Below are 27,779 nucleotides of genomic sequence, written 5' to 3'. Positions count from 1 at the left end.
AGGACTCTTTGTCGCTTTTTATAGTTAGGTGTACACTTAAGTAGTTTGCTGAAGCGGGGCCTTAGTTTTCATGAGTGCACGTTGGGACTGTGAGATCATATAAATCAATAACGCAGCAAAGGGGTCTGAGATACTCAACAGCAATAATGAATAACGCAGTAAAGGAGTACTAAGAAGATACTAAGGCTCGGTCTATGATACCAACTTATGTCAGTGTAACTGCGTCAGTCAGGGGTGTAGATTTTCCACACCCCAAGCAACATCGCTACACTGACCTAACCCCCAGTGCAGACAGCCCTGTGTTGACAGGAGCGCTCCTCCCATATCTAGGGCCTCTCCGGGAGGTGGCTAAACTACACTGCCAGGAGAAGCAATCCTGCAGTGCTGTAAATGTAGACAAGCCCTCAGGGGAGTTGTGGTTCCTCCTTCATAAGGCACTGGAGCCTGAAACAGGTGCCAGTGGGAGGCATCCCCCAGTCGGATTCGTGCTGCAGTTCAGCATCCCCCTAGGCCTTTGCTAGCCTCAGGGCTTGTGACTAAGAGCGGGGGAAGTGCAATGCAGAAAGGTGGGGCAGGGAAACAGGTGAACCCTTCCCACACACCCCGCCCTGTCAACAAGCTTCTCCCCGGCTGCCAGAGACGCTCAGGCCAGGCCCACTGCGGGCAGCGCGCCAGCACTAGCCCCGCCTCCCTCCCGGCGGAGGCGGGTTGGCTGTCTGCGGCAGCCATCTTTGTTGATGTGTCAGCTCTTAGCTGCGCCCGGGAGCTGCCGTAGGAGGAGGAAAAACGGGGGGACCCCGCCGCGGCCATGGGGGAGCTGCCGCCGCTGCTGCCGCCCTGGCTCCCACCCTCCTAACCAGCTGGTAAGAGGCCGGGGCCGGGGCTGGGGCTGCTTTCAAGTCAGAATCGGGAGGCTTTGGTAATAATCAGTGGGACTGGGGCAGGGAGGGTTGAAATGTAGCTTGGCTCGGTGCATTTCAGCCCCCTGTCTCCCTCCCCAGCTCTCCGTAGGGGGCCGGCCCTGCCTGATCGCTGCGCCCCACGTTGTACTTGCTTCGCTGGTTCACCTCCCTAGTTTGCTGCTGGAGAGTTTTAATCCCTGATGTTTAGGGCACTGCTCCCGCCCCCTTGCAGGACGTGTTGGCTGGGGATGCCTGGTGTGGGCAAGGGAGATAGGATCATACGGATGTTTTATGGTTCTCCAGCTTCTCTTGTCTAATCTCGCAGCGCTTTATTCACGGGCTGGTTGTTGAAGTTCCCCCTCTGCCTGGGAGTTAGGGAAACCTGACTATAGCAACTGATCCAGGGACGCCTACAAATAGAGGTCAAACAGTGACTGAGGAAGAGGGAACCCAGGAGTCCTGACTTTCTTGCTAGTCAGCATTCTAGAGATGTCTCGGTTAATGTTCTTGAATAGGCTCGTCACCGATGATGCCGGTGTGCAGCTGCCTACGGAGTTGTCTCACAGCTTAGTACTTTTATTTCCTTCCCCAAAGTACCTAAAGTTATTAGGTAATAAAACCCTAAGGAGCTTTGATGTTTCTCTAAATACTGAGAGCCAGAGCTGCCCCTAAATGTGCATTGAAAACTAATCATAAAATGGCAAGATTTAATTATTGCTTTAATATAATAAAATATTAACTGGTTATTCTGTACAGTGGAAACTACAGCAGACAACATTTAATTTGAGCTTTTGTGTGTGGTCTTTTCAATTGCTACCTCCTATGAGATTTCAGTGAATCTGTTACAAAGGAATCCAGGTAGCTGTAGTAGGAGTGATATCAGTAACTTGTGGCCTCTGTGGGCGAGGATCAAGTTTAGGAGAGGGAAAAAAAGCAAAATGAAATTGAATACAAGGAGGTTAAAGTCCTGACTAGGCAGCTTCATACCATTTCCTCATTCAGAAGCTTTAAATTGTATAGCTCCTGCTGTGTATTGTCTGATCCCCCCCCCAGTTTGTTTGTTTTTCCTCTGTGGAAAATGTTCATTATATTTTTACTGCCCTAATGCATAGAGTGTACAAAGCCTTCCCATTGTTTCTGCATTTGGAGCTTCTACTATACAATTGCAGTTTTTGTGGTAAAACTACGTGAAGGCCATGGGATAGCTTACATGAAGGGATTTTTTTTTTTACCTTGCAGGTTTACTGCAGTACAATATGTATTTTCCACTTTTACTTATAAGAGTTGTCTGAAGCTCCAAGTTTAAAAATGGGAGGTTTTACTGCAACGCAGGCAAGAGGAAAAATTCTGTTTGCATAGTCCATATTTTTAGCTCTGATCCTGAGAAAGCAATCTACACAGGTGGACCCTTTAAACCCACAGAGAGTTCCAGTAACCTCAGAGAGACATTGTGAAGACCTGGGCACGTTGCTTTGCGGGATTGATTTTACACATGAAGACCCCAATCTGCCCTTTTATTTATTTTTAATACAGTACTCTTATTTTTGTTGTCTCGTTTACTTTTTCTTATAGTAGAATTTCCTTTATGAAAGGTAAAATAATACAGTATAATACTAATAATGCAGCACTCATTACAAAAATGCCAGAGTGCTTCATAATATCAAATTTAGAGATGCTAACTATAAAGGGACATTATTCAGGTGAAATCTAGTTGGCTTTATAAAAATAAAGAATTTTAAAAAGTAGTTTCATTTCCTTTGAGTCTTCCCTGCTAACTTCTGGAATAGAATACAGTCACATTTTCCTGCTTTATTTTAAAAAACAATGTATATTTCTGTGCTGTTGCTCTTTGGAAGACCATGAACAGGGGAAACTGATAAACTGACTATACAGGGGGAACAGTGAAACTGGCTATACAGAAGTGTGGACAAGTGTGCACTCAGTAATCGCTTTTAAAATGTAAAATCTCATGTGCTCATGGGAATTGAGATCTTGTTTTCTTGCATAGGTTCTTATAGTTCCTAACTCCTGGGAGCACATGAGATTTATATTTTAAAAGTGAATATTGTGTGCCCACTATACTACTCATCTTTAACAGACCTCTGTTAATGAATTTACCTTTAAAGCTTATTCACTTATCTGGGTCTCCTGAGCACTGATATTTTGGTCTCAGCCGCACTTTTAAAAGTTTGCAGGGGGGCCTTGTTATAATATAGTAATGCTCCAGCATAGTTAACACATGATTCTGACTGATCATTATATATGGAACAGTACCATATTTCAACTGTTCTATAACTTTGGACTTGCAGGGTTGTAGCAACTTTTGGAAACCCCTTTAATTAAAAATCCATTTTAGTACACACTGTCTCAAGCCATGACTTAGTCCAGTGGTTTTCAACCTGTGGTCTGCACGCCCTTGGGAGTCTGCAGACTATGTCTAAGATTTCCAAAGGGGTCTGGCACCTCTGTTCAAAAATTTTTAGGGGTCTGCAAATTAAAAAAGGTTGAAAACCCACTGACCTAGCCAACTCAGGATGCTACAGTGCTGTAACTAGCAATGGGGGGGGGGGGAAGGGGGTGAGCTCTCACATAGACAGGTTACTAGGGGTTAATTGGCACTTCAACAACTGTGTCATTCACCCCTGCCCAGAGCAGGTCTGGATGACATGGTAGCTAAAATGCTGCTACTGCAGCAAGGCTATACTAGGGCTGTTGCCAGTGGGGCGGCGCTGGTTTCAGACATGGGTGGCTGAACAGTATAGAAAAGACCAGATTGGGTTAGGAGTGTGTCAGTTTAGCTAGGAGGGTGCTAGGTCTTTTCTACACTGGGAAAATTAAGAAATATGTTTCTGCACTGCTGCAACTCCCCCAGTGAAGGATTATTTATCTGATTGTCCCTCCCCTCCCTTTTGTATGCAAGCCCTTAGAGCTTAAAGGCTGTTTCCAAACCCTGTTTAAAGATTACAGTTTTGGGGCCTCAGGCCAGCCCCCTTGCTAGGATTGTAGGATTACCCCCCCCCAACAATTATGAATAGATCCACTTTGACCATCACATGTACACTAACCTTGGAACCAGATAGACTAAATATTAACAGACTCTGGTTGCCCAGTGCCACTTGCATTGTAATTGTAACAAATCCAGCCCCAATGGTAAACCTAAATATGTTAAAGTTTATCTTCACTGCCAAAACATCAATCAGATCACAATATGAAGCCTTTGCAAGATATGGAGAAAAACTCAGAGGTACCTCAAAGGAATCATGTTAAAAATATACACTAAGATAATGCACAAATTGTGACACAAGCAAAGAAAACCCGGTTAAAAGAGCATATCTTGTTTTCCAATTCCTTTAGAATGAGTCATAGTGCTTTGAAGATATATAGTACTGAGTTTTGCACCTCAGCACTGAAATGGAGCAACCTGCAACCATTAAAATATATGATTAAAAACAATTCAATAAAAATGATAATTGAGAATATCAGACTTCCTTGCTTTTATGTACGCTGCCAGTCTACCCTTATCCCTCCCATCTGCTGAAGCGTAGTGCTCATAGCACAGTGAGGCCTTGTCTACACAGAGAGCTGTGTCAACTTATACTTGTGTTTAGAGCACTATTACAGCCTTAATATACAATAGACTTTTCTATTCCTGTTACAGACAGAATTGTGCCCTGACCATGGTTACAATCCTCTTTGACTTTCCCTGTGTAGACAGGCAGCCTGTAACAGAGTTTAGTTCTACCTCCATGAGCCAAGTAAGTGATGTTTGGAGTAACCATGATTAGGACTAATGTCTTACAGTAGCAAATTTTGAGAAATCTCCTACTTTTGCCCTACCACTGAAAGGAGTGCTAGTGTATACAGAGCTCAGGTGGTTTTACTGCCAATTTGCCTAGACCTGCGCTGTCTAAATAGTAATAACGGTAATAAACTACTTATCTCAATCAAAAAGGGAAATAGAAAGTTATACTATATTAAGTAAAGACCTTTAAAACACAGATTTTAAACATGGTTTAGTTGAAGCCAAACCATGTTAGAAACCATCTTATCTGTAATCATGTTGAGCTCAAGCACTTTTCCTTAATGGTGCTTACATACACGTATACCAGCACAGAGAGGCATATTCTACTCTTGTTCCGTGCATGGAATATATCATTCTTATCTTATTTAGTACACACAACTAAACTACAACTTTATTTTACATGGTGTCTTTCATACATACTCTGTTCTGAAACAATGGGATGGAACTTAGTACAGGATTGCTGGCTTTATGTTGGAAATCAGCAAGCAAAGTGAACGCTGCCAAGTGGTACAATAATATGATCAAACTAGCTGTCCTGGGAAGAATTGCATGCAGTACAAGAGGTGGCAGAAACAATTCTTTATTTTAAACACACAGGTTCTCAGACTGCTGTTTGTGGACCAGTGACTGCCAGCTAGTTGATCACAGGGTGATGTCTCTTTATCTTGTTTTGAGCTTTTAAATTCCATTAAAATATCACTAAAATACATTAAAGACTTTCCCCATATTATCCTTCTGTGTGAGCAATCGCTGCAATTGCCACAGGGATGTTACACAATTAGGGCTAGGAATAAGTGGTCCATGCAGTTTTTGAGTGAGCAGGGGAAGTGGTCCGTGTGGTTATAAATGGGAAAGAATAATCATGGGGAAATTCTGCGCCAAAAAAATAAATTCTGTGCACAATACAGTATTTTAAAATTTTGCATATTTTATTTGTCCAAATAACACTATATAATCATTCCAGTTTCAATTTTTATAATTTATTTAAAAATAAAGTCAGCAACTATGTCTGTAACAATACAGACACAAAAAACATTTGTCCCCCCGAAGTAGAGAGTTAAAGAAACCCATATAACAACCCAGTTTCCTGTTTCTCTGCCACCTCTCCCCTGGAGTGCAGCTTGGGGGCCAGACACTTGCACCCCTCTTGCCTCAGAGTCCAGCGGTCGGGTCCCAGCCCACTCAGACACTCACACCCCCCAAAGCCCACCTGTGAGCCCCTTCTCCCCAGCCCAGATACTTGCATGCACCTCCTACACCCCTAGAGCTCAGGGAGCCAGAGGGAGAAACAGCCTGATGCTGGGTCCCAGGCTTGTAGCTCTTACCCCATCCCTCTGGCAGTGTCTTCTATTTGTGGGTTGGGGAGCTGGGCTCTGCCACGTCCAGCGGCCCTTAGTGGCAGCCATCCCGCCAGCAGCTCATTTCCGGGGTTGAGGGGAGTAAATTCTGCACAGAACATTAATTTCTGTGCAAATTCTGCATTGTGCAGTGGCACAGAATTCTCCCAGCAGTAAGAGGAGGAGTGCATGAGACTCTCTGTATTATTAAGCTGTCCATGCTACAAAATAATTGGTGTGTCTAGAGCTTTATGATTTAATGAAGTTCTCAGTCAGAAATGGGTGGCTCAATCATATCTATAATAAAAATATTATGCATTATTAGGTTAGCATATTTTATTATGTCTAGTATGTTTGGAGTTCATTATATTTGCTATAGAGCTCACTATTGTGATATCATTGGTAGCTGCATAATTTGGGTCACAGCAACTGATCTGCACTAACAGTATTACTGAGTAGGGTTTTGTGCTTGTTTTATAAAGGGCGGAAGTGTGTGGGAGGGAGGGGGAAATCTTGAACCTATAAGGGAAATTTTAGACTGACAGAACATAATTTCCCCAAGATGACAATTGGCTAGAACCCTAGGAATCTGTACTGCTAAAAAGGCAGTTACTACTATAACTTAGGTATCTCTCTAGAATCATTCATCTATCTTACCAACCAAAATCAGAGTTGAGACAGGAGCAGATGCAAAAGTGCATGATTTTGCTGCTGAAAACATGCAGAAAATTGAGCCATCGAGCTGATGGGAGTTGCTGGCCAGTCTAGATGCAGAGTTTGTTATGATCGTTAACAGGTTACTGAAGCCAGTCTAACTCTTGAGAAGCCAGTTGGCAATCGAGCATAACTCTCCTTGACTCTGACTGTCAGTTTGCTTACACTTCTGTAACCTCATTGCTGTTTGGTGTCTATCACCGCTGCAACCACAATGATGCCTATATGAGTCACTGACTCAATTCCATCTTATCTGAAAGTATCCCTTTTTACTCCCCTCTTCTTGACTATTGCACAGTCCTCTGCCCTGGCCTCTCTGCGTCCCATCTCTCCAGATTCCACCTGCCCTTTCACATGTACCAAAACCCTCATGATTATATGAGCATCATCTTCAAACAGCACCCACGGGCCCAATATTTATTTAAGGATGTGATTCCAACCCTCCCTTTGTTGTTAAAATCCTCCATAGACTTGCTGTAACTGATTTCATGGACCTTTGTTTCTTCTTTGAACTCCTGGCAGCAGTCTCTTCTCTGTCAGTTCTGCACATGCTCTGACCATAATTGTCAACTCTAGTGTGTGTGTGTGTGTGTGTGTGTGTGTGTGTGTGTACACACCTAGCAGCAAGCATACTAGAGAGAGAATAAAATATGCTAACCCAGGGGTCAGCAACCTTTCAGAAGTGGTGTGTCGAGTCTTCATTTATTCACTCGAATTTAAGGTTTTGCATGCCATTAATACATTTTAATGTTGTTTTTAGAAGGTCTCTTTCTATAAGTCTATAATATATAACTAAACTATTGTTGTATGTAAAGTAAGGTTTTTAAAATGTTTAAGAAACTTCATTTAAAATTAAATTAAAATGCAGAGCCCCCAGACCGGTGGCCAGGACCTGGGCAGTGTGAGTGCCACTGAAAATCAGCTTGTGTGCTGCCTTCGGCACACGTGCCATAGGTTGCCTACCCCTGCGCTAACCTAATAATGCACAATATTAATTATAGCCATAACTGATGGACCTGTATGAGAGGCTCTCCTCTGTAATTCTTGTCACGTAGAACACAATTTCTTTATTTCTCCAGTTAATTGATTCCTCATCTCCTTATGAATCTTGGTTTAAAAACACATTTTTCTCCCTTGCCTTTACCACTTAAATTCTCTCTCATTTACCTCTGGTAGTATTGTTTAATTCAATAAAGTTTGTTGAGATGCAGCTTGTATGAAAGACATCATGCAAATTAAAGATGTGATGTATTATTGACTTGGAAATAGAACAGGAAATCTAGTCGTCTTGATCTATGCAATGAACATAAAACAGTAACTGAAGATATCCTGTTCTACTAAAAAACAACACCCCCCCGCCCCCGCCGACTGGTGGAACTACTGAAGTACAAAGATGTGTTCAGCCCTTTTACTGAGGGAATGCTTTGAGATTTGGGGTAATAATGTAGCTGTCTTATAGTCCAAGCTGCAAGAGCTCTCTGTTCAATTTTAATTGTTAGACTGCAGTACGTGTACAGTACATGTGTCATAAAGCCTGCTCTGATGACAAATGCATATCTATACATTTCATAGACACTGATTGGACATGATGACCTGTTTCTTTTCCTAATTAAATACCGGTAATTATAGTTAGTGACCTTGGCCCATGAAACCCATGGCTTTAAATTAAAGTTTAATTTTTTTTACCACAAATCACATAATTATATAAAATTCAGAATATTTTGTAGTATCAAATCATTAATCCTTTTAATACTACCCTAGTGTAAAATTACTACTGTGTGATGAAGTGTAGACCATGCTACATCGCATCTACATCATGTGGGTTTGTTTTTCTAATAGTTAGTAACTAAGTATAATAGATTGAATTAGTAACAAAGTGACAGTTGTAATTACAAGTTTCCTTGTTTCTATCAGTTGTCAGATCCTTGATAATATTTTAATTCTGTTTTTGTGTATTGTAGTAGAGTAACTTTTTAAAGGATAGTGGAAAATATATTTTTAATTTTACAATAGCCTTTCTAAGGTGTTGATACACAGGATGGTGTAAAAGGACATGGAATGATATTCGGTACTATGGTATTACTAGGAGAAAATTTCTACATAGAGCTAATTTATCTGAACAGTTATGGGCTTGCTAATAATACTTAGTGCTGTTAATGAAGGTCTTTTCACATAATCATTTCCAGTCTTATTTTGAATTTGCTAGCTACTGTGTACGTTCATCAAGAAAATTCTAAACAATCTTATAAACTCTGAATACTTTCCATCCAATTAACCTTAACAATTAACACTTCCTCCCCCTCTCCCCCAAATAAACAAATCCTTCACCCTATTCTGTATTAGGCCTGGTCTACGCTGGGTGTGGGGGGAGTGGAATCGATCTAAGTTATGTAATTTCAGCTACGTGAATAATGTCGCTGAAGTCAACATACTTAGATTGACTTACCATGTTGTCTTCACCATGGTGGATCGACTGCTTCCGCTCCCCCATTGACTCTGCCTGCGCCTCGTGGCGGTGGAGTATAGGAGTTGATGGAAGAGAGCTCAAGGGTTGATTTATTGCGTCTAGATTAGACACGACAAATCGATCCTTGCTGGAGTGATCGCTGCCTGCCGATCCGGCGGGTAGTGTAGATATACCCTTACAAAGACTAAATTATCTTGTCTTTTTTTTTTTTTTTTGTATTTCCATTTGGAGTAGGGGATTGATTGCTCAGAATCCTTGAACACAGAAACAGCTTTATAAATAAATTATCCCGTAGATACTTATACGCAGCTTTTATTTTTGGAGGAGTTGGAAACTACATTGATAGGTTTTCCTGGTGATGGAAGCTGTAGTGTAGACAGGTCGTAGGAGCTGGATGATCTGATGTGGTAAATACCTGAACCCTGTTGTCTGAAACCAATCCGGGTTCGAATAGCTTTGGTATTGGGAGAGGAAAAACAGGCTGGACCAGAATAAAGTTTAAAGCCAAGTGGCTGCGTTTATTTGGGGGAGAGTTACAAATTGGGCCGAGGGAGGGGGCAGTTCTTAGCTGGGATGTTATCAAAAATACAAACACACCAAAAAAATCATTAACATACAAATCTATACTGCTCACTGCTTCACACTGAGTGGACAGACATGCACCAGTTACACAAGGAGGAAATTCGGGTTCGTCAGAGCGGTGCCCGGTGCAACACAGAAAAGGGACCCACGGGCCACTGCCTCAACCGCCCTTGCTTTCACACTAAGGGTTTTACCCAGAGTGTGGTGCGGCTGCGATTGTGCAGATTCCACTCACTCAGACCGCGGGGACAGAAACCCCTTGGTCAGCTAATGCCCAGATGGAGACAGCACCCAGCACCAAGCACTCCACACAAAGACAGAGCAGTAACTTACACAACTTAAAACAGTCTATAGTTAACTATCTACTAAGAACCCAGAACAGATTTACAAACTAAACAACTGAGCAATCATTAGCCAAATACTATAAAATACAACAATTTAACTTTCATATACTATATACACACTTGGTACCGAGTTAGGGAGGGGGAAAAAAGATAGGAAGCTAGGTAAGCAAAAATGTCAGAAATTAGAATGCAAATACCGCACTCCAGGCGCAGCTGACCAGCAGGACAGACACCAGAAGCATGACGAGCTGATAGAAATAAATCCAAAATGACAAATCCAAAGCGACGCGACACGAGCTAGCTATAACCGGAGGAGACCCTGGCTGAAAGGTTGATCAGGCCCTTCAGCTAACACGCGGACACTCCACAAAAATTTTGGTGGGAAGCATAGTTTTATTCGAAGGGTCTCACTCACTCGTGTCAGCATCTGATTGGTCCCTGGCTCCTACACCCTTCAGGCTCCGAACTGTTGCCCCCCACGCCAATAGGATCTGCACACGGCACACAGGCATTTCTGCACAAGGCACTAGCCTGACCCCTAGATGACCAAGCAAAAAGAGCGGGAAAATGCACACAGCACTAGAATGTTGCACACTGCATCTCAGGGTTGCACACGACACCACGGTGTTGCTGGGTGGAATTAGGTCTCTGCCCTCTCCTGTGGAACAAGAACCTGGTCCAAGATGGAGGCTGCCTTGTCCTTTTAGCAGAGCAAGATGGCCGCGGACCGACAATTGGCCATTCAGAACCATAACTATGTATAGGGTTGCGACACCTGTCTACCCTGCAACATCCACTCTAGATTGTACTGCAGCAGAAAAATGCTTACAAATGTTCCCAGTGTAACTAAGATCACTGTTGTTTCATTAGCTTTAACAATTGTTTCCTTGGCAGAAAAGTGCTTCTATGTAGGGGGCCCATTTGTGCAGATCATCTTGCAAGATTGAGGCCTACTATCAGAATGGAAGAAACGAGTGATGGTAGCAAATGATAGGAAAAAAGAAGGTGGGAGGAAAGTAAAGGGTTAGTTATAGCAATAAGACCAGTTACTCAGTTTAGGCATGTGCACATCATAATGGGGCAAAAAAGAATTAATAAAATAATTTATAACTGGCTCTCGTTGCAGACATCACAGTGAAGAATAATTTTAAGGAGAGTTTGCAGGTTCATATAGACTTATAAAACTGACATATTTTAACATGAGTTTTGGAGAATTAAGTCAGTAAATGTACAGATAAAATATTTTCTTAGTGGAACAATATCTTGATAAAATTCAAAGTGCAGCTTGCAGACATAGATAAACTACATTCCATTTTAACAAAAAGAGGTTGAATTTCAGCTGAGGATGCATTTGGAATCTTGTGGCCTGACTTTCAGAGGTACCGAGCCAACCATAACACACTGTGAAGTCAATGGGAGCACCGGGTGCTTAGTACTTTTGAAAATCAGGCCACTTAGTTCTTTTCTCTAATTAACAAAGGTGATGTTTTGTTTATACCAGGTGGAGCAGAATACGTCAAACACATCTGGTATGCTTTAAAGCAATCCTTAATTTGTGAGTGGAGTTCTCCCTCCTTTTTTTTTTTTTTTTTTTCATTTGGATTAGGAAATTGTGTTGCAACACTATATGACCTGTAACCACAAGTTTTCAAAGTAAGTGCAGTAATGCATGCAATTTACTCATAGAAATAGAAGTCATATTGCTTATATTTGCTAATGGAAGAGTCAGGAAAAGCCATGGATTCTTTTTGGACCATTTGCCCACAGATGAGTTCCTGTAAGAGTGAAACCAGTGACAATTGGCTTCAACTGCTTTGAAGGGTGTACTAGTCCTGCCTTACTGTGTCAGAAGCAACGACGCTGGAAAAATATAGAGAAAAGTATTCTAAAGTGTGGTGAACTGTACCATAGCCTACACATAATGCAGCTGATTTTCCTTCTTGATTCAAGTTTGCCATCTGGCTTCAGGACCAGCTTCTATAAGTCCCATCCAAAGCAGAATTTTACCATTAATTTTACATCACAAGCCTGCCTTAAAGAATGAGTAACTTTAATTTTTTGTTGGTGTGTGCATCCGACGAAGTGGGTATTCACCCACGAAAGCTCATGCTCCAAAACATCTGTTAGTCTATAAGGTGCCACAGGATTCTTTGCTGCTTTTACAGATCCAGACTAACACGGCTCCCCCTCTGATACTTGATATGTAGAGATTCCCAAGTATATCTAATAAAAGAAATCATGCAACCCATGCTCCAAGAGGGACTCTGGCTTCTGTTCTTCAGCTCAATAAGGCTAGGTCTAGGCTAGAATTTCTATATATTTCCTTTCACCACTGTTGCAGCTCTGCCAGGAATAGTAACAGCTGGAAGCACTAGCAAGGACCAGGCACATGTCTTTTAACCACCTTCTTGTCTAACCACGAAGGGCTGATGATATACTTTTTGTACTTTATCCCAGTAGCTTGTTTTCTTTTCCATATGGGAATGGCTATATCAATATAAAAGTGTTTTATGCGATAACTACATCCATGCTGGGGGCGAGGGGGAGAGGTTTGTACCAGTTTAAGTGCCCTGGTGTACTTAAAGTGCTACAACTCCTGTGGTTAGAGAACTGTGTTCTGGATTCAGCTTCGACAGTACCTCTACCTTGATATAACGCTGTCCTCGGGAGCCAAAAAATCTTACTGCGTTATAGGTGAAACCGCGTTATATCGAACTTGCTTTGATCCACCGGTGTGTGCAGCCCCGCCCCTCCTGGAGCGCTGCTTTACCACGTTATATCTGAATTTGTGTTATATCGGGTCACGTTATATCGGGGTAGAGGTGTATTTGAATGATATGCAGGTGCCATGCACCTAACATCTTTGAGTACCATTCATGATTCCCGTAAGCAGCATGAAGATGCCATTCTTTCCCTCTAACCTTATTATTGGGTTCTGCTGGCCATGTGTGCTGATGGGCAGTCTGCCTGAGCGAGTGTTATGCAGACCAAATGAGCATTACTTGAGTTGGAGGAGCAAGTGGACCTGACTTTATGGGGATCTTTGCACAGAAAGGAGAGAGAGTCTGCACCATGTAGAACAGGCAACCAGTTCTTTGCTGTGGAGAAGACAGCTGCCCCACAGTCCTGGCCACTAATAATAGAGAAAGAGAAGGAAAAAGTAGATCTTTCTTCCACTCATCAGTAGGAGGGAGAGGAAGAGAAAAACAGATGCCAATAGAGGGGAATGACCCTACCACCCAGCAGGGAGAGACGATGAATAGTCCCCTCTCCCAGAGACCAGCAGAGCAAGCTACACATTAATTTACTTTTATCTATTTTATGTGCAATTCAGGTTTAAAAAAAAATCTTATAGTATGTCCTCTAATTTCTGAGCTTGTGGGGTTGGGAATATGGAGGATTAGTGGAAGTTGCGGAGCATTTGAAGGATTACTGCTTAGAGGTGGTTGCTTCTATATTCTATGATGATTTTTAAGGGAATTGACGTTGACAAAATGCAATCTTTAAAAGTCACAGGAGCAGTAGGTTGTTGGTCAACACAGGTTTTGAGAAGGGACTATGAATATAAACAAAGGATCTAAATAGTTTAAGGACTTTGCTGTTTAAAATTGGAGGGTATAAATGAGTCCCTCTGAAGAAATCTTAAGATAAGGTCTGGTCTGCGCAGTTACCATTGCAAGTTAAAGTTGAATCTCTCACAGCCTAGTATGTCATGCATTATTTTGGTTCTAGAATAATAAGTTAATCAGAGTTTAATTTGAAAATGTGTTAAACAAATGCTATCTGCGTCCTCTAGTTTTCAGTGAGTGAATTTCCTTAAGCTTATTATTATTTTCGGCAGACTTGAAAAATATTTTTTAGTTCAGGTACTGACATTTAACATGTAATCACAGATACTTTCCTCATGTAGTAATTCAGCATGATAAACTTATTACTATGATCCGTCACATGGTTGTGCAAGCATAAACTTACTCTTGTGCTCTTCCTTTATGATTTAATTTCTCACTACAAAATAACATTAAAAATCAGTGTCTGACAGACATTGTATTAAAAAACCCACCAAATCCTTTGCTTATTACATTTCTTAAAGTGAAGTTAACAGGGTGCTGTAAAGTTGGTTGTCAGTTTGCAAGAGTATGGGAGTGAACCTTGGATAAGAATCAAAGTTGAATAATTGCCATGGGGTAGATCAGACATAAATGGATAAACAAGTTAAGGGCTTAAATTTGCAGACCAGTAGGGCTACCAACATGAGAGACTTTGCAGATCGGGTCCATACTGTGCAGATCAGGCCACTACTGTGTTAAATGATTCCAATAAATATATTAAACTTTTTAAAAAATTCCCGAGTGGATTTGAGGGCACTTCAATCTCAGCAAAAGTGCTCTGGGTCAGACAAAAGACTAGCAGAAAAATAAATATTTTTACTTAAGTATTTTCTAAATTGACACCTTCAACTTGAAATGATATTATCTGAAATTTTATACTTGGAAAAGGCCATGGTCCTGCAAATGCAGAGATGCTTAACTTTAAAGATATTGATAGTCTAGTTAACTGTGGAAGCAGGGCCATCGTTACAACACACCTCTAAGATTGTGGACACTGAAAGACACTAGCAAAACAGTTTCAGTTTGTGCATTTGACAGTATTTTGTGTATCATCAGCTTCACTGTTTTCCCATTTATATAATCAGTTTCTTGTTTGCTGAAAAGACCATGATAAACATTAAAGGGGCTCTGAAAAACCCTTTAACTTTTTTTAAAGGAAACTTAAAAAAATATTCAGCATACACTCTGCAAAAGGAAAAAAATGCATTATTTAAATATTTATTTCCAAAATATTTAAGTTGACAGTTTTCCAGCTTTAAAAGCCTTAAGTTTTCCAGCTGAAGATCAAAATGTGACCCAAAGATTTTAAACCAGTTTACTCTGAATATTGTGATAAATGCTGAATCTTAAGAGGCTACATAAGTGGTAATCATAACATTAGTCTGCATTTTTAAGATCCAATTTAAAAGGAAATAATGAAAAACAAGGTTCCTCTTCATCAACCTTCAGAGCAGAATTAATAATACGCATCCTTCAGCTTTCTAAGACCTTGTCAGTGTCTAGATCCATCTTCCCTCCACCCACTTCCAGGTCTGCTTTCCCCCTAACATTCCTACAGCAGAGTGTGTCATGCACACCAAAAAAGTGTTACTCATTTTAGCAGACAGAACAGAACTTATAAACGTAGACATGATTCTTGTCTCGTGGGTGTGCATTGCTGTGTGTATTGAAAAATTCAGTCCTGCACAGACTTGTGTGTAGCAGAAATTCATATAGACCCATTTATCAGAAAACACGTCAATGAAATACAGGACTCAGTATAAACCCCTAAACTGCTAAATCTAAACGATGAGATTAAACCAAATTAGTACCTCATTTCCTCCCCTTGCTTCCCACTCTTTGTACCCACAGGGAGTTCAGATGTCATTGTCCTTCTTGCTGCCCTCACCACGTTGCTCCTGCTGGCACTTTTTATGTTGGACGATAATACCTGGGATTACTATCAGTAACAAAAATTGTCACATTCTTGCCAGGCCATCCTCTGGTACTAACAAAACAAAAACAAAAAAAACTACATGTCTCCCACCTGCTGCTGAAACTGCAGTTTTACTGACTCAAAGTACTAAGGCAATATTTAAAACATAACTCAATTGTGCTGCCCTGCAAAATTAAATTTTAAAGTTTGGAAATACCATCAAGTGGCAGAGGAAAAATATTTGCAAGTCATCTCTGGTGCATGCAAAGATGTTGTAGCATCCCCACGAAAGTAGTAGTTAGTAGAGTTACCAACCCTTTCAGTGGTTTGTGGTTTTTTCCCCCTTAAAGCTCGAGCTCCTGGAATCATGTGATTTTGAGACTCTCTGCTTTCATTTATACAAAATAGGCCAGTTTCTAGCCCTTATGCTTAGAGAGAAAAGCTTTCAATGTGAACCTTAAAATCTCAAAAACCAGAAAGCAAAATAGAAACTTAAAAATGATTAAATCATGATTTTGAAGGCCCGACTTATGGTTTTTGACTGCTTGGATTTGGGAATATGGAGTTAGTACTTATGGCTGTGCTATCGTCTGTCAGTATGATGGAGAGGGGGTGTTTTACTCCTGTGCAAATCTTATTCATTCTCTCTCTTGTCCTGTGCCAAACTGGTGACTATTACTTTATCAGCAGGGCTATGGTTTTGAAGTGGAAGGCTTAGACTTGTCCGCACTCCACGTACCATTTGTTTTGTTCTATTTTATTTATTTATTTATTTATTTGTAATTAGTGTCTGAAGCTCTTATCTGGTCCGTTTACATCAAGTCTGGTTGAACTGTGTCCATGCAATGGTCTCCTCTCCTCCCTCCCCCCACTGTGCAGCTCCTTTGCAAACCACATTTGTTTATCTCCACCATCCATGCTGCTTAACCCCATATGGGCTGCGACACAGAGGCAAAAGTGCTGGGAGGATATGCATGGAAAATGAAATGTTGAGACAATGCACTTTAGAATGCCCTACCCTGTAGAGACCTGGGAGGAAGGAGAACTGGTCATACTAGTGGTACAGGCATGCTTGGAGGGTTCTGCCAGAGCACCGAAGTGCCATGGACTAGTTACAGGATCTAGGTATCTGGCAAAGTCAAAACATGGTTAGCTGTCATGGTTACTAATAGACTATTAATCATGTCATGTGCTGACGCCAGCTAGAGATTAACCACGCCACTTGCTTACACACTATATAAATAAATGCCACCTCTATAGCGGTCGATAGAATACTTTATCTTGTCATAAGTTTGTGTCAGTGTTCTGTTTTTCCATAACCACGCTGACATCTGACAACCTACATTAGGGCACAGTAGACAGCATCATAGATATTAGCCAAAATGTCAGGTTTGTTTTCAGAAAACTGCTACTGCTAGGCTAAGTTTTTATTGAAATTTTACATGCTGTATCATTACCAACACACTTTAGTTGACAAAATGGTGACTATCTCTTTCCTTAATTTACAAGCCCTGTAGCAAGTAATTGCTTCAATAATTGAAAGAGTATCTGGTGTATTCTGCTGTATACATATTCAAATTTGTTGCCTTGTTCTATTCATTTGCAAAGGCTATTTTACATAAATATCAAAATAGATATTGCATGGCCATCCATGCTTATGTAAACATATTGGATGGAAGTTTCTGATATGAAGCTCAGCAGTGAAATGATGAAAAATGTTGGCATTTTTTTCCATTTAAATGTTAGCAGTTGAAATGAAAAAATGAGTTACCACATCCTATTGAGATGAGTTTCAGCCCCACTCCTGTCCCAAATTCAGTCTGTTTATAAACTTAAAAGGATGAAGATTCAGTACAGTCTTCACTATCAGGAAGGCTAGAAACATATGTATTTTTTAATGTTATGTTTTGGGAAACAATTAAATTAGCAGGAAACCCTAAAATGTCAGAATTTGCTGGTTTTTCTCCTTTAGCATGTTTGTGTTTGTCTCTGTATAGTTTCCCTATATGTTTAATTGTCATTAAACATACACATTATCCATGGTTACCATTATTCCTGGGGGAATTCTGCGCCACTGCGCATGTGCAGAATTTGTCCCCTGAAGATTTCTTTGCTTCCCCGCAGAAAATTGACTTTGTGATGGGGAAGCAAAGGGAAGCTACAAGAGTGATCGTATGACCCTTCCCAGCAGTATGTTTCGGGTGACCAGGGCAGCCAGCAGAAAGGTAAATCACTTTGGGACAGGAGGCAGGACTGGGGAAGACCTGACTGGTAGCTCTTATCCTGCGCCATGCTCATCTGCTAGTCCTGGCTGGGTTGGGGAGGACGGGACTTCCTCTTCCCCTGCACGGCATCTGGGACTGTGTCAGACCCACCCCCAGATTTCTCCCCTGGCTGTAGGAAGCTCTGCAAACTGCCTCCCTCTCCCCGCACTTCCTACGCCTATCGCTCCTCAGCTGCAGGCGGAGGGATCACTGTACAGGGAGCTGCTCCCCCATCCGCCCTACCCTCATGCATCCAGACACTCCTGCTGAGCCTCGCTCCCCCTGCACCCAGAACCACCCCCTTAACAAACTCCATTTCCCCTGCACCTGGACCACCCCAACAAGCCAGCTGGAGCCCCAACCAACTGCACCTGGATCCCCACCCCACTGATCCCCATTCCACCAGCATCTGAGCTCCCCACACCCAAACCATCACCTGCTGAGCCCCAATCACCTTCACCTGGACTCCCCTGCAGAGTACAATTATCATTGCAGCCAGAACCCCTCAACAAGTCCCTGTGCATCCAGATCCCCCTCACACACACACCCAGATCCCCCACTGAGCTGCCCGTATCCAGATTGCCCCACGCAGAACCCTCTCAACCTACACCTGGATTCCCCCCCACACTAAGCCCCTCCACACTTGGGTCCTGCCTGCCCATGTCTGGTACACCTGGCATCGAGGGGCAGGGCGCTGGGGTGTTTCTGGGGCAGGCCCGGTCCTTGCGCTATGTCAGGGTTGGGTGCAGCCTCACCGCTGAGTCTGTGTCCCAGGCGGGAGCTACACAGTGATCTCCCACCTCCGTGCAGCCAGTGTCCTGTGCTCCCTAATGCTATGCTGGAGCCTCCACATTTATTTAACAGATAAAATATGCAGAATTTTGAAATCCTATGTGCAGAATTTTAATTTTTTTTGGCACAGAATGCCCTCAGGAGTACACCATGAGGCATAGAATAGGAGACCAAAGTTATGTGCCAAGGTGGTGGTATTTTGTTGCTCTTATTAACAAAATGGATATTATTAGTCTCTCTCTCTTGCTTCCATTTTTTTTTTTTTGTAAAATAAGGTCACAGACTAATGTTAAGAGAAAGTGACCCCCATCAAGAGAATGAGAACCTGTGTGTGTGTGTGTGTGTGTGTGTGGAAAGCTGTAGTAGCTGGAGAGTGGATATTGTGGTGTTTTCACGTGAGGGGTGTGTGTGTGCATGTGCACATTGACCCTGCAAGTGTGTGCTGAATGCACTAAATAGCAGGTGTCATTAGGAACACAAATTATTCTAAACCTTTTCTGTTATTTTTGCATAACTAAATGCAAATGTTAAAAGCAAGAAAATAAAATGAGAAAAATGGAAAAGAAATTCAGTTTGTACCGACACTAAATTAAAAAACATTTCAGTTAAATGAAGAAGTTGACAAATTTCAGGACATACTAAATGGTTTGTTTGACTCGAAATGAAAAATCAAATTAAATGAGGGGTTAGAGATTCACAAAAAGAGTGGGACTGCCAGTCTTACATTTGCTATTTTTAGCCCTGTAGTGCAAGGCCTGCAAGCCTGAGTCTATAGACCTGGGTTCTGAGACTCACACCTTTTTTTAATTGAAATGTGGTTTTCCCCCCCCCCTCCCCCCCAGTGTAGACGTATCCACAGTTTCATACACTGCAGGAGAATTCTTTAGCCACTGGGCTGTAGAATATTCTGATGTGGGGCCTCTATCTCTCCTATTGAAGGTGTTCCATTAGTCACTGGGCCAGAGAAAGTGACTCCGTTGCCTGATAGTTAGGGCACTAATCTGGAAGGTGGGAGACCCAAGTTCATGTCCCTTCTCCAGTGACTGACTGACTCTCTATCCCCACACACGAGATTGAAAGAACCCAGGCATCCCACATGCTGGGTAAGTGCCCTAACCACCAGGCTAAACATAAGTCAGTCTGGGCAGCAGCAGCAACGCCACCTTCTGTTTTGTGAATAGCGCCTAAGTCCCAAAATCTTTCTCCTGTAAGTATTTAGCAAATTTGTGTCAAATTCACAAATAGTTTCTAGCTGACTGAAACTGCATTTTTTGGGAAGGGGGGACAAAAATGCAATTTGTGTGAAAAATTGTTGCCAGTTCAAATCTGAGTACACCAGATTTTCCGCATACACAATGTAAAACAACATAAAATTGCCTCAGAAGTAAAACCAATGATGACGTATCCGTGCAGACTTAGAGGTAGATTTTGTGTTCAGATGCTGTGATGCAAGATTAATAGAAATGCAAGTGTGTTACTTTGAACACGTGGCTCTGATTCATGTTCTTTTTGTTATCTCAGGACAGAAAGCATTGATGATGTTGTCTAGCAAGATGTTGCTTTCATAAAGCCAACTGTTGCACCATAAAGATGTTCCCCAGTGCAAAAGTGTGCTGAGAAAGACAGCTGAAACACATTTGTTTCTGGAGTTTATATTAAGATGTACACCAAAATGAAGAGTTCCATAGGTCTTGGGCTTTCTAACAGGTCACTTGCTGGCTTGAACTAGAATAAATGGTGGATACTCTGAAACTTGAAGTCTTTAAATCAACATTTGAGGACTTAAATAACTGAGCCAGAGGTTGTGGGCCTATTGCAGGGGTGGGTGGGTGAGGTTCTGTGGCCTGTGATGTTCAGGAAGTCAGACTAGATGATCATGATGGTCCCTTCTGGTGTTAGTCTATGACTCTGAGACCTGGATCGAGGTGGGACAGTAAGACTCCTTATGTAGACTGTTATTTTGGTATGACTTCCTTTTTTAGGCCTGGTTTAAACTACCAAATTAGATTCACACAAGGTAACTTATGTCAACCTATTTGTTCTATGCTCAAATTTGTCACTCCCTGATGTAAACACCTTGCTACAGCGATGCAGTAACACCACCTCCCCAAACAGCGTTGAGCCATGGTCAACCTATTGAGGTCAATGTAATGTGAGTGTAGACACTGTGTGACCTATGTCGACTATAACAGTCCTCCAGCAGTTGTCCCACAGTACCTGACAGTGACCACTCTGGCCACAGTTGTGAACACCAAGCCAGGGTCATGGAGATCAGAAGTCATCCCCCTCCCCTCCCACATGTTAATGTTTATTTTTGAAATACTTTTTCCTGATTGCCCACCTAAGTGAACGCACTGTGCAGCTCTCCCTTGTGAGCAACTGACCATGCCAGTTACATGCTCTAGATGTGCAGTTGCCTGGAGTAGACAGAGGTCCTGGGTCTGTGGAGAGACAAGACTGTGCAGACAGAGCTGCAGCCAGTCACAGAAACGTGAACATCTGTGAAGAGATTGCACAGGGGATACTGGGGGAAGAGTACAACAGGAATTGGCCCCAGTGCTGTGTGAAAACAAAGGAGCTGCAGCAGGCATGGTTCACTTTTTCGTAGTGCTGACTACATGGTAATAGTGTCTTGTACGCCACCCCCATTCAGTTGTGATGGCACAGACTATCTCCTCGCCTGTTCCCGATGACTTTAATCTTCAGCAGCTTCAGCGCATTGCATCTTGCGTTGAAAGTGACGAGAGGACAGTGTTTTGCGTCTCTTTTAAAGGGTCTGAAAAGTGAGTTGTCCTTTTTGAAAACAGCTGATTGCTGTTGTCTTCAGTATATCTTTCTCCTATGTGTTCTGTTTCTGTAACTTCCTATTCTCCACAGGCTTCCCTGTCCATGTTGCCGGGGCATCTAATGCTCTCCCTGGCATGCTCCTCCTCCGATAAATTGTCTCTGTCTGTCTCTCTCTCCGCTCTCCTGTACGTTTTCCTCTTGTTGATGGCTGGGAGCTCCTGTGCAGCTGCTGGCTACCATCCCTGGGTGTAGTTCCTGTCTCCTCCTAGTAGAGACAGCTGGGCAGGTGGCTCCTCATTGTTTCCAGCTGCATTTACATATTATAGTGGAAAGCATTAAGGGTGGCTATGGATCACAGACCTGATAAAGTTGATGGGTGTATTAAGCACCCTTAATTCAAGCTAAAAGAGAAACCAACTAGATGTCCTTTTGTTTAGTGATAGCTGAAGCCATACAAGCTGCTGCTCAAGGTGCTGGCCAGCATGGCAAGGGCTGAGCAGAAGCTAAGCCATGTGTAGCCTGAGGGAATTCCTTGGAGACTGACTGACTGAAAATACAGTAGCTGGGCATTGATCGGTTGCAGCTGCATGTGAGGAAGAAGGTGAAAAGAACCCCTCCAGTTTGCTGGGTCTAGAGACCTCCATACGTACTCAAGGGTCACAACAAGCAAAGAACTGATTGGTCAGTACCTGGTGATGAGAAACTAGTGTATGTATGTGCGCTCACTGACTGTGAAAGAGGAAAAACCTGTGGACTACCTGAAGGATTGTTATGGATGGCTGGTGGTTTCCAGTCTATAGCAAGAAACCTTGTACTCTAAGGAATCATTGTTGTGAGTCTTTAAATCACCTTCATTGGCAAGCTTAAAGTGAAACCTTTACAGTATTTTATTCTTTGGAAGCATTGTTTTTGCTATTTTTATCTGAAAGCAGGAAGTGCTTCATTTTTTTTTTAAAAAAACACCGTAGAATGAAAAAAACATTAGCCACCTCTACAGTTTCCTGCAAGAGTTATTGAAAGAGAGAAAAAAAAACTCCACTACATAAAAATTAAGTTAAATTTCAGTGTCTGATATCCTTCCCTGTCCCCTGAACATCTTCTTTTTTTAAATAAGAGATTTATAATTGTTGAAACAGTGAATGTTCAAATGTTTAGCAGACAAAAACATTGGCTAATCATTGGCAATGTAAAACCAAATTCTTCTCCTTCCTTCAGTGTCTGAACTTCCAACCAAGTATTTTTTCCTCTCCCCCATTTTAATCTTGACTTTTTGAATGTAATATATTGTCCAAATTTTCTTTCTAGATTCCTAAAACGGAAGGATGGAAGAGCGTTTGCCGGGAATGCAGAGCATACTGGAGCCGGTCAATCTATCAAAGGAAGACAATACACCTTCCGGCTCATCAAGTAATGAGAGCACAAGCAAGACGTCTGAAGTGAAGGACTGCTCAGATGTTGGTTATACTGTTGATGAGGATTCCAGCTTGGAAAGGGAACCTAAATCGTTGGCATCAAACTACAATGTAACAGCTACCGACATAAGAGGGGATGGAGCCATAACTGAAGCACAGGAGCTGCCGCTTTCACCTGATTGTGGTGAAGGTGGGGACTGCTGTGCTAATACATGTTCGGAAAGACAAGTAGAAGACTCTGTGAATGCAGAACATTTGCCTGGTGAAGGTTTTGAACAACAGGTTTCAAGAAGTAATGGCACAGAACAATCCCTAATGGAAATACTGCAGGAGCTAAGGGAGGAGTCTGACTTCACGAAAAAATCTAGCAATAGAATCTATTCAGAAAGCCCCTATGACACAGACTGCACCAAGAAACTTATTTCCACAATACAACAATCATCATCACAGGAGGCTTTGCTAGAAGAAATAGAATCTGAACTACTATCTACAGATTTTACGAAAGAGCGTAAGCTCCCAAATGGAATGAGGAAGGGTGAACATGCCTTGGCAACGTTTGAAAAATGTGTGCAAGATAAATACCTCCAACAGGAGCAAACTATAAAGAAGTGAGTATCTAGATTAACCGCAGGACAAATAAGTGTGTGCAAGAGTAACCTTACTAGGCTGACCAGATGAGAGGAAGAAAATATCGGGACACGTGGAGGGGAGGGGGAGTTGTTTGCTGGCGGAGCAAACAAACAAACAAAAAAAAAAGCTGAGTGCTGCCGGCGGAGCAAAAACTCTATAAAGATTCTAAATTTAATTCACAAATATGTACAATGAGTACAGCAAGACCTCTAACATTCTTGTTGAATGTGGCAGGAACTGAACAGACATTTGTTAATCCTTAATCTGAAATCCTTGGTCAGTTAGCCTACCATTAGTTAGAATTCCTTTTTAAGTCCATCAAAGTACTGGTGACATGAATCCTTTGTCAAATACAATAAATTAATCCGCTCTAATTTTTATTCAGTTTCATGCTTACATCTCCTCCAGAAGAATTTCATCAGCTATTCCAATTGTTAAACCAGTTATGATGGTTAACTTGAAAAAAGCAACAGAGTCCTGTGGCACCTTTAAGACTAACAGATGTATTGCAGCATAAGCTTTTGTGGGTGAATACTGAAGAAGTGGGTATTCACCCACGAAAGCTTATGCTCCAATACATCTGTTAGTCTTAAAGGTGCCACAGGACTCTGTTGCTTTTTACAGATCCAGACTAACGTGGCTACCCCTTGTTAACTTGAAGTTTCCTCTGCCAGTTTGTGATGGCCAAGTTTGGATTTTAAAAAGAAGGCTTGAAAAGGAAATCTTTAAACAATTAAGGGCTTTTATTTTTACGCATACATCTTCAAGCATCAAATAACATTGAAATGATATCTGGTAACACAGTAATTAATAAGTTACAGGAAAGCTTTTGAAATTTATAATTTACTGTATATGTACAAAGTTTGCTACAAGAATTGTATTGGAATTGTTTAACTCAGTTTTACTGAATGAAGATTGTTCAAACTCTCTCTCGGCTCACTGCTTGAATTCTTGGTTCCCCTTTTATCTTTCATATTGCTTTCTCTGTATAACATGAGGGGTATTTGCTCACTAGAAAAACCTAACCTTCCTTTTTAAACTCTTTTCTGCTGACAGGGCTGGAAGTGAAAGTGGCTTTTATTTATATATTTATTAACTTCTTGTGGGAGGAACTGTGTGACCACAGTAATGGCTGACCACATTTAAAAAAAAAATAAAACATCTCCCAGAGAGAACTTCCATTCAGAGCATGGGATTCTGGAGAGATCTGCTGTGATTTTGGTAACCTGGCTCCACTAAGTGGTGGGAAAAAACTGTGACTTTGTGAGTCTGGCATGTGTACATTATGCATAAAGCAATTACAAAGAATTTGGGAGTGTTTCGGGGAGTGGGAGTTGAAGGCAGTGGGTGTCTAGATGGCAGTAATTCCAGGGTATTGTGTACAAACAAGTTAGCTGGGTTTTACCTGTTTGTTTTCTCTGCCCCTCATTTGTAAATACTTGATTACAGCAGATCAGTCTTGTGTACTGGTCACCGTCTTAAAGAGATGCAGACAAACCAGTGCTGCTTGTCTTCTGCCTTTTTATACTCTTTCCAAAACAGTGAGCTCTGCAACTCCCTCCACTCCCTTAAGTGCCTTGGCGTTAGCTAACCTGTTTAGGTGCTTCTGAAAATCCCCCCTGGCGCCTGTCTGCATCTTTAGACTCCTACGTGCTTTGTAAATGGGACCCTGAGGCACTTTTGAAAACTTTACCCCTGAGTTATAGGTATAACAGCCTTCTGCATCACTTCTGGAATGCTGCCGTATGCAGCCATAATCTCAACACACATATGCCATCATTTAGGCTACAGCTTTGATTCAGCCTTCAATCTGCTATACTGTAAAGCAGGGGCTCTCAGCCTTCCCAGACTGCTGTACCCCTTTCAGGAATCTGATTTGTCTTGCGTACTCCCCACGTTCCACCTCACTTAAACTACTTGCTTACAAAAAATCAGACCTAAAAATACAGAAGTGTCACAGCACACTAGTACTTACTTTCTCATTGTTCCCATATAATCAGAAAATAAATCAATTTGAATACAAATATTGTACGTACATTTCAGTGTATAGTCTATAGAGCAGTATAAAGTCATTGTCTGTATGAAATTTTAGTTTGTACTGACTTCGCTAGTGCTTTTTATGTAACCTGTTGTAAAACTGGGCACATATTTAGATGAGCTGATGTGCCCCCGGAAGACCTCTGCATACCCTCAGGCTGGGGTACATGTACCCCTGGTTGAGAACTGCTGCTGTAAAGGAACAAACTGTTTTAAAACATTTGAACTACCTACGAGTGGGGGAGGGAAGACAATCTTGTAGTTAAGGGACCTGACTGGGTTTGATTTCTGGCTGTGTTGCAGGCTTCCTGTGTGACCTTGAGCAAGTCATATCACTCTACACAACCGTAACATGAAGATAATATCTGTATGTTTACATCCATTGTTGTGACTCTACCCTTACGTGTTGGAAGTACTCTGGTGTCATGGTGATGGAGACCATGCAAGTAATCACTTACGTTAGTGCCAGCCACATTGTTAGTGTAGCATCAATTGCTGCCGTGTAGCTAAGGGTCTGTCTGCTCTTTGTAAAAGCCTTGCGTATAGGGGAGTGCAACAAAGCTTTTAACTGGGTTAAAAAGTACCGGTGCCCAATTGTTCGGATCACTTTTCCTTGTCTTCCACACAGACACCAAAGCAAAGCAATTTTCTTTCATCTTTACAGGTTGATTAAAGAAAACAAAAAGCATCAGGAACTGATTTTGGATATTTGTTCAGAAAAGGACAAGTTAAAAGATGAATTGAAAAAACGAACAGAAACAGAAAAGCAGCACCTCAACATTATTAAACAGGTACAGAAAACAAAAGAGCTGACTGTGCTGTCTAACCTTTCGTTGACCTGTGCATTTAACTGTCATTGATGTTAGTAGGAGTTTCTAGCCAGCACTGTGTGCGAGGGAGGGAACAAACTCCCGATGCTAATGTAGCCCAGGCATTTATTGACTCATTCTTCCATCCCACGAAGCCTTATTAGTTTGTTGAAAGCACTTACTGCTATCTTTGGGTTCAAACCACTGAAATGTTAAGCATCTAAGTCTATTGAAGTCAATGGGAGTGGCACATGCTCAGCATCTCTGGGTATTAGGCTCCTTTCGGGGGGGAGGGATAGCTCAGCAGTTTTAGCATTGGCCTGCCAAACCCAGGGTTGTGAGTTCAATCCTTGAGGGGGCCTCTTAGGGATCTGGTGCAAAAGATCAGTACTTGGTCCTGCTAGTGAAGGCAGTGGGCTGGACTCAATGACCCTTCAGGGTCCCTTCCAGCTCTATGAGATAGGTATCTCATATATCCATATCCTGTAAGTGCCTTCAGTTCCCATTTGAGGATGACTGGATGACTAAATGGTAGCACCAGGATTCATACTCAAATTGCAGAACACAACCTTGTCATGCACTGTATACTGCATTTATCTGAAAATTATATTACAATTTTCTGTAGCGTGTGTGAGGCCACCTTTTAAGGATTATTTATTTGTTAGTTTAAATACTGTACTATATACAAATTGCCAGCTATAGATAACTATATATAATCTCAAGATTAAAGGCTAAAGTTATAATTGAATCTGGGACTGCTGCAGCTGTTGACCACTTAAAGCAGGGGTTCTCAAACTTCACTGCGCTGTGACCTCCTTCAGACAATAAAAATTACGACATGACCAGGGCCAAAGCTGAAGCCCAAGGACTTCAGCTCCAGGCAGGGGGCCTGTAACCTGAGTGCTGAAGCCCTCAGGCTTTGGTCCCAGACCCGAGTAAGTCTAAGACAGCTCTGGCAACCCCATTAAAATGGGGTCAGGACCGATCCACAGTTTGAGAACCGCTGACTTAAGGCATTGTTGCAATTGGTGACATTAGAAGAATCTGTTAACATATTAAAGAATCACACTCCCTTTTAGGACTAGGTATTGTGTGTAGATAGACAGAAGGAGGAATTTTCTACAGATATCTCCACGAATAGCTTACAGAAGAAATCTAAACAGTAATCTGTCCTCTTTCCTTTTTGTTAGTGAAAATGAAAAGAAACCCCTAAAGTTGAGAGATTAATTAGAAAAAGGGAGAAAATCTCTGATATATAAATATCCTCTAGAATAGACACATGCATTCAAAAGAATGCTATTTAGGTATATATGTTCCATACAGATAATTATAAGAACAAATAATGTGTGGTACTTCATGTTACTGTATATGACCCAG

General features: G+C 41.8%; 1 protein-coding gene across 3 annotated transcripts in view; it reads left to right on the top strand.

The window, feature by feature from the left end:
• The first annotated feature begins 716 nt into the window (after positions 1-716).
• The window catches only part of CCDC186 (coiled-coil domain containing 186), a 52,733-nt gene continuing 25,670 nt past the window's right edge, over positions 717-27,779 (top strand). For 2 of the 3 annotated variants that reach the window (XM_039481358.1, XM_039481356.1), the window contains exons 1-3: positions 718-863; positions 22,820-23,534; positions 26,258-26,384. In XM_039481358.1, the coding sequence (XP_039337292.1) occupies positions 22,837-23,534; positions 26,258-26,384 (825 nt within the window). In that variant the 5' untranslated portion in view covers positions 718-863; positions 22,820-22,836. Of the gene's footprint in view, positions 864-17,795; positions 17,897-22,819; positions 23,535-26,257; positions 26,385-27,779 lie in introns of all 3 variants that reach the window. The other variant, XM_039481357.1, reaches the window with a different exon arrangement.

This window comes from Mauremys reevesii, linkage group 7, assembly GCF_016161935.1.
Source record: "Mauremys reevesii isolate NIE-2019 linkage group 7, ASM1616193v1, whole genome shotgun sequence".
Lineage (NCBI taxonomy): Eukaryota > Metazoa > Chordata > Testudines > Geoemydidae > Mauremys > Mauremys reevesii.
Note: the sequence above shows the minus strand (reverse complement) of the source record. Positions and strands in the feature narration are given on the sequence as shown.